Below are 7,500 nucleotides of genomic sequence, written 5' to 3'. Positions count from 1 at the left end.
GTTTATTGTATTTGTATGAAGCATAACTGTGCTAAATGCAGCTTCGCCATGTTTTATTTTGGACTCTGGGCTCTACTAGCTGACTTGAGTTCATGGATCTAAGAGCCCTGCTCGGTTTATAATCTTCAGACACATTAACTATTTGCTGCAGATCCATTGTTATGGAGTTAAAAATAGTTTTTAAAGAGTCAGATGGCAGTGTGTCGAGATCATGTGGAAGCTTTTAGTTGTCGAACTGTTCTTCTAGGGATTTATGATCAAATGTATTAAATTGCAACTTAACCAAGTTATGACTTTGTTATTGTAGTGACAGCACCATGTCATTGCTTGACTGTATTTCTGATGGTCAGTCTAATATTTTAGATTTTTTCACTAAAGAAACTCTTGTTGATCATTCCCGATAAATGTTGCTATCTGGCCCTGCGTAACTCATAGTTGAAGCTACAAAAGCTTTGTTTAAAGATGTCACAGTGGATTTGAAGTTTATTTTTTCTCCACTTATGTTCCGCTTTCCTACATTCTCTTTTCAGGGCGTATACCTTCATGGTGTTTGTCCACTGTGCTTTCGGTTTTCTTTACCTTTACCGGTGCAACACGATCCATGTAATAGAGTTTTCTTGAACATCCGGGTTGATTTTCACCTTCTCCCCATCTGGGAGGGTGAGTGTGGTGGAGGGGGGTGAGGATGAGTGTGGTGGAGGGGGGTGAGGATTAGTGTGGTGGAGGGGGGTGAGGGTGAGTGTGGTGGAGGGGGGTGAGGTTGAGTGTGGTGGAGGGGGGTGAGGTTGAGTGTGGTGGAGGGGGGTGAGGTTGAGTGTGGTGGAGGGGGGTGAGTGTGGTGGAGGGGGGTGAGTGTGGTGGAGGCGGTGAGGGTGAGTGTGGTGGAGGCGGTGAGGGTGAGTGTGGTGGAGGCGGTGAGGGTGAGTGTGGTGGAGGGGGTGAGGGTTGAGTGTGGTGGAGGGGGTGAGGGTTGAGTGTGGTGGAGGGGGTGAGGGTTGAGTGTGGTGGAGGGGGGTGAGGGTGAGTGTGGTGGAGGGGGGTGAGGGTGAGTGTGGTGGAGGGGGGTGAGGGGGTGTACATAGTTTTCATTTCACTGATCTACAGATAGATGTTTGGGACTCTTCCAGTGAAGTGTTACCAAATAAAATGGGTTGGCATTTGCATTGATTGTTGATTGTACAGTTTGTTAATAAAATCAAATTGTCCAATCTCTTTGTCTGTTTCAGAGCCCGGCAAAGAAACAGGGAGCAAATGCAAAAATCCTGAGAGTGCGAGAGTTTCAGGGAAGTCCAAAAAAACAGGAATCTCGGATGCAAGATTTCCAGACAGGGACAAAGAACTTGACAACTCAACAGAGCACCAAAAATCTGGATGCAATGAAAAGTGTCAAGCAGACCAGAGCCAGAGAGGATCCTTTTGTGGTAAGGATACATTTTGACAGGACCATTCTATTTGAATGTTTATTTGTTTATTTATTTGTGTTGTAGAGCACAAAGTAATGTAAGACTTTTTCAGGCTAGTCTGGACTAAGGAGAATCTCAAGTGTCAATAAACAAACAGTTACATTGTTTCCTCTCTGTTTCTCTACCCCTCTTTACCAGAGAGCACATGAAGTGCCAGAGGCTGCACAGAGTGAGAGAGAGGAAAAGCCAAGAGAGCAGTCCTTCACAGAGCAAATGGTGAAAAAGAAAGCAGACTTCCTAAAGAAAATAGATGAGACGATGAATGAGAGAAGGCAGACGAAGAGGGAGAATGAGCAGAGGAAGTGGGAGGAGTTACAGAAGAGGCAGGAGATGTGGCAGAGGAAGAGGGAGAGTGAACAGAGGAAGTGGGAGGAGTGGGAGAGAAAGGAGAGGGAATGGAAGGAAGAGCGAATGACTGAGGAGCAGAAGAAGAGACGGGCAGATAAAGAGGAAGCGGAGAGGGTTAAGGCACTGCTTCCCAAGAAAAAGAACAAATTCAAGTCATTTGTTTTTCATTTATTCTTTGTGTAATTCAAAACCAAGTTCAGCAAACTCAAATCTGGCTTGTAGCAGTGGAGAAATGATAACACACGATTTCCCTTTGGCCTCAGTTTAACATCTAGCATTTATAAAATGGAATAAAGTGGATGCATTTTTATTCCAAAGAAAATGTGAATGTGTGCTTTCTGCAAATCGATATTATTATTAATGACTCTTTTACTGACAGGAAAGAAAGAACCCTGGTGGTAGCACCCCAACGATGCCTGGAGATTTGACATGGTTCTGTCTGGGATATAATGAGTGATAGTTGGACACGTTTGTTGGTAACTCGTAGAAAAGCTATTATTCATGAGGGGTGGTGGTAAACAACTTATTTATCATGGCTGGATTGACCTAAGGTACTTGGTAAATGCCTTGTACCTATGAAAGTTGTTTACCATGTTGAACAGTATGGCCCAGTGAGAGAATGGACTGACCAGAACCAGTTTTAAAGTTTATAAAAAAGCCAGTGAATTAGGATACATTGAAAAACTGTTTAACTTAAAACCTAAACAGTGAGGATGTGTGTTCTACATATTCATATTATGGTTAATGAGTCTTTAACTGACAGGAAAGAAAGAGACATGAGTAGCAGTATAGAGGGCCATAGCTGTTATACACCATGGAGATGAAAAGGTCAAAATATTTACAGTTAACCTTGTGTGTGTGATTTAAATTGTATTTCATGTTTGTTTTTTTTATTTATTTTTACAGTGGGTCAATAATTGTTCAATATATTTAACAGAATTACTACCGGTACTAGTTTGCTAATATAATTGCATTTTTTTTTTGATGCATAACTAGTAAGCAGCGTGGTGTTTTTGGGAAGCTGTGGATGAAATGTATTGTGATGTCATAATCACATTCTGGAACTCACGCTGGGGGGGCGTTAAGTGATATTTTAAAAGGCTAGGTCTACACACCATCCATTTCTCTTTAAAGCACGGGTCTGATCTGGAACATTGGGGCCTGTGAGGAAAAAGGATTGGTTCCAAGAGTGGTCCATGGACTGAAGAGTCAGGTCGGGCCGCGATCAAGCCACTGTTACCCTTCCCTTCTCTTCAGTCCTTCTGTTTTCTCCTGCATGGTCTGAGAACCGTGGGATCGGGACAAGCCACCGACAAGCCACTGTTACTTGTCCTTCTTCCCCGATTCACCAGCCTAGTCCACCAGACCGGGAGAGCAAACCGGAGCTGCGGTCAAGCCACTGTTACTCCTGCCGTCTCCCAGTCCATAACATTAAGAGGGGATAGTAAGAAGAATTATACAGATAAACAGCTCTGGAAATAATTAAGAGACCACTGAACCTTTGCCTTTCCTTTCCAAAAACTTTGAACAGAGGTGTTCAATTTACAGTGGTCTCTTAATTTTAACCCTTCTGTTCCTCACTTAAAACCTTCCTTTTTGACTTTTTTGGAAAGGAAAGATAAAGGCGCACAGAGTTAATAGGCAGAGAGTTAGAGGAGACACAAAACCATCTTGAACCACAATCAAACAACGCCTACTAGTGGTGGCAGTGCATAAATTAAGAGAAACCAGAGATGTAGGAACAGTTATAAGTATAGCTGCAAGCAGCGATTAAGGGGACCAAGTAATGACAACAGGAAACTTTGAAAACCCTTGGAATGTATATGTTACTCTAACTAAGCAATTGAGTTTACATTTGAAAATTCAATTAAAGCTGCAAGCAGCATTTAGTGGGTTTCAGCATTTAGTATGTAGGGTAAGAGAAACTGCACACGTGTACAAACATTAACCCAATGTTGAATGTTTTTTCCTGTCCAATGGTGACCCCATGTAGTTTTTTACATACTGGTCTGGTTTATACAACACTTGAAGATCTTCATACATAAATACCAAATGTCAAACTACATCAAGATATGTCATTTGCTGCCATATGAGTAGTGTTTAAGTGTTTTTCAAAATAACTAAGGAGGCTGAAAATCCATAATGGCGATTTTCTGGGTCTCAGTGGCAAAGAATGTCATAGTGAGGAGATACACCTATGGACTGATTTCCAATACTAGGTCAAAAGGGATGGGTGTGGTGAACTTTCAAAAAGTCAAACTTCACAGGCTTGTGCCACCATGAGGCTGATTGGCATGTCCACTGCACCAGAAGTTGTGTTTCTTGACGCTTTACTATATTAATTTGGATACCTTTACACCATTTTAACTCACAGGAATTTGCAAAAAGGACAGTTTTTTGCCAGAAGAATAACAGCGAACTGGAACAAACAGAATAGGATTTTGGCATACTGTTGAAACCCTAATGACACACTGTCAATTGACTGTTTGCTGAATAGCTTAAATAACAACATTCAAACATTCTCAGCATCGGTGTAATAAAAGATGAATGTCACACAGACATCTTATATAGTGCAAAGCTTCATTTTTCTAAGCTACACATTGAAAATGGAAATTAACATTTGAAAGGTTAAGTTAAAAATATTACAATTAGCCAAGCTAGATAATAAATTAGAGATGTTACTTCTGTACATTAATAACAATCATACCATTACCAGAATTGAGTAGTTATGTCAAATAATTTTTATTGCTAATTTAGCAATTTTCTAATAAAGGAATCAATTTCCATTTTTGTTTTACTCCACTTTGAAGATTGTAAATAAAAAGTGTTTACACACAAACCAAATGCATTAATATAAAAAATATGTACAAGTATCCATTTTAGTCATTTAGTAGACGCTCATATCCAGAGCGACTTACAATAAGTACAGGTAAATTTTCCTGGAATAGATTAAGGGGGGTTGCCTTGCCCTAGGACACAACATTTGGTTCAATTGGGAATCAAACAGAACTTAATTACAAATGTCACTAACTATAGACCCACTTGAACACACACAAAAACAGGCTCCACACCCAGAGACATGCACAAAACACTCAGCATAAATCCAGGTTTGCGTGCCATCTATAAAACAAATATTGTTAGTCAATTTGAAATACATTTTATGGAAACCTTTATTTTAGCCATGGAATTGATCTGGAATCTAACAGGACAAAAAAGTTTGAAATACTGCGGGCTAAATGTTTGAAATTAATTTACGAATTTTGCTGTTTTCAAAAGGACATTTGAACTTTTATTCATCAACGTGGTGGCCTCATTTACAACAGCCATTGCTCTAACTCCTTATCCTGGAGTGATCATGCTAAATTGCTAATGTGGTACTAGAACATCACTTAATTATATCAAATAGCTAAAAAGTTATTTTCTTTGACAAATTAAGCTTTATATGGTCTTTGTGTTTGTGTGTTGCCACAGTCTTCAGTAGACTGGTATGTGTTGAGGTCAATATTAGGTCAAAAAGTACAAAAAAGAAACAGCTCACTGTAGAAACCAGCCAGTCAATCAATGTTTTGAGGAATAAAAGATGTGGAAAGAGCAAATGTGTAACTAAACAAAAGAAAGCACATCAGAATGTTTTAATATTAAAGAATTTGGTAGATAACTGATTCTGATAACTCTCCTAATATCGGTCGTCAATCTCTTAGATTATTTAATCTTTACTGATGCTAGATGAGTGTTCTACAGCCGGTCTTAAAACAGCTTTGTTAGCTGTCTATAGCGTAGCTCTCCTGCACAGCACTAATCAACTAGCTAGCAAACTTCATGTAGCTCAATTAGTAAATTAGCTAGCTACAATAACGCATACAAAATAGTTGTAAGATATTTGGTTTTTATCTGCCATAAACCTTGTTTGAAACAGGAACTAGCTCGCTATATCAATGAGAGAGCGGACAACCTATGCTTTACCTGTTTGTGCACAACATTGAGAGACATTATGTGGTTAACTAGCTCAATCAAACTCACTCACTCACTCACTCACTCACTCACTCACTCACTCACTCACTCACTCACTCACTCACTCACTCACTCACTCACTACGCAATATAATGCCTCGCTTCAGGAAAACTCACATGCAAGCAGCTTCTGTTGCAAAGAAGTTTAGCTGCACATACCAGTACCAGAAACGATTATGAAACAAAGAGGCGAGATGTCAGAGTTTGATACCCTCTGAATATTATTTTGTTGCCTTGGCCTGCCTGCCACTCTGAAATTACTGCCAGTTGCTGAAGCACGTCGTCCTGATTCGGAAGAGGCGGACAATAATGCAATTTCGAAATGGGGAATGGAAAAGTCCCTAGTGAAACGTCTGCCTTCATATGATACCGTTTTCAAAAATGTGGCTTTCCATTAGCTTGTTTAACAGTTTCCATTTCCTGTGTACAGGCTACATTAGATCACCTTTGACAGGAAATGCTGCAACAATTAGGCCTATTATATCTATAAACATTTCCAAAATATACCACAATTTACCAAATAGGCTAATATCCCCATTAAAATACCCAGCTTCATTTTAAACTTACCCACAAACCCAACAGGCCTACTTACGATTTGAATACACAGTGTTGTGTACTCTTGGAAAGCTTGTAATCTTCTGAAATACTAACACTTTGTAAAAGGGAGCAGGTGTGACCTAACAAACAATTTAAGCTGTCGATTGGATTGGACATGACAAGGTCATTGATTATTAATTGACAGGAAGTCACATGGCAAAAAACCTGACCGGCTGCAAAAGTACAGTCTTACCAAGGGAAATTAGAAAAAAGATCTGCTAAAAACATATATCTCTGTGTACAATAATATATGTTTTGTGTAACATTTAACAAGAAACTAACCTCATTGGACACAATCTAAAGAAACAAATGCTTTAGTATTACCCAGAATACCCTCAAATATTAGTGTTTTTTTTACAAATAAATTGACGAATATTAAAGGTTTTCTTTACAAGAGGAAAATAAAATGATACAATTTAGAGGGAAATTAGAAAAAAGATCTGCTAAAAACATATATCTATGTGCACAATAATATATGATTTGTGTAACATTTAAAAAGAAACTAACCTCACTGGACACAGATTTCTTTTTTTAGTAAACAGAAACAAATGCTTTTAGTCAAACATATTACCCGGAATACCCTCAAATATTCTAGTCTTCTAGTCAAATATTATTTTTTTTCAGAAAATTTGACCAATATTAAAATAAAGGTCTTCTTTACAAGGGGAAAATAAAATGAAAAAACTGACTTCTTTTGAATAATAATTTCAATAGGGTTAGAATTTACACAGGCATTTATCATCCATAGCCTAAACCTTAAGATGGTTTGCACTGGAATCTAGCTTATGGCAGCAGCAATTTCAACTGCCAAGACCAACTTACTGTTCAAGGGGATTTACAAACAATTAACATTTGCTCTTCCTAAAATAAGAGTTCCTTCAAAATAATAGTCCTATATAAACAAAATGTTAACTGAATGCTGCCATGCTCCCGACACCCCACTCATTCTGCCGGCTTGGCATGGTGGCCAAGTGGTAAGGTGTCGGTCCCGTAAACCTAAGAGCATGGGTTCAATCCCCGTCTGTGCCTGTCAAATGTTGTTGTTTGAAGTCCATTTTGTATCATTGTCGCATCTAGGCATA

General features: G+C 39.0%; 1 protein-coding gene across 1 annotated transcript in view; it reads left to right on the top strand.

Annotated features, from left to right (window-relative positions):
* LOC114828676 (golgin subfamily A member 6-like protein 6) overlaps positions 1-2,105 on the top strand; it is an 8,779-nt gene extending 6,674 nt beyond the window's left edge. The window contains exons 4-5 of the mRNA XM_034292492.1: positions 1,227-1,421; positions 1,602-2,105. Of these exons, the coding sequence (XP_034148383.1) occupies positions 1,227-1,421; positions 1,602-1,994 (588 nt within the window). The 3' untranslated portion in view covers positions 1,995-2,105. The remainder of the gene's footprint in view (positions 1-1,226; positions 1,422-1,601) is intronic.
* Positions 2,106-7,500: the final 5,395 nt, after the last annotated feature.

This window comes from Esox lucius, chromosome 5, assembly GCF_011004845.1.
Source record: "Esox lucius isolate fEsoLuc1 chromosome 5, fEsoLuc1.pri, whole genome shotgun sequence".
NCBI classification, from domain to species: domain Eukaryota; kingdom Metazoa; phylum Chordata; class Actinopteri; order Esociformes; family Esocidae; genus Esox; species Esox lucius.
The sequence above is the reverse complement of the archived record's forward strand: the minus strand, read 5'-3'. Positions and strand labels throughout refer to the sequence as shown.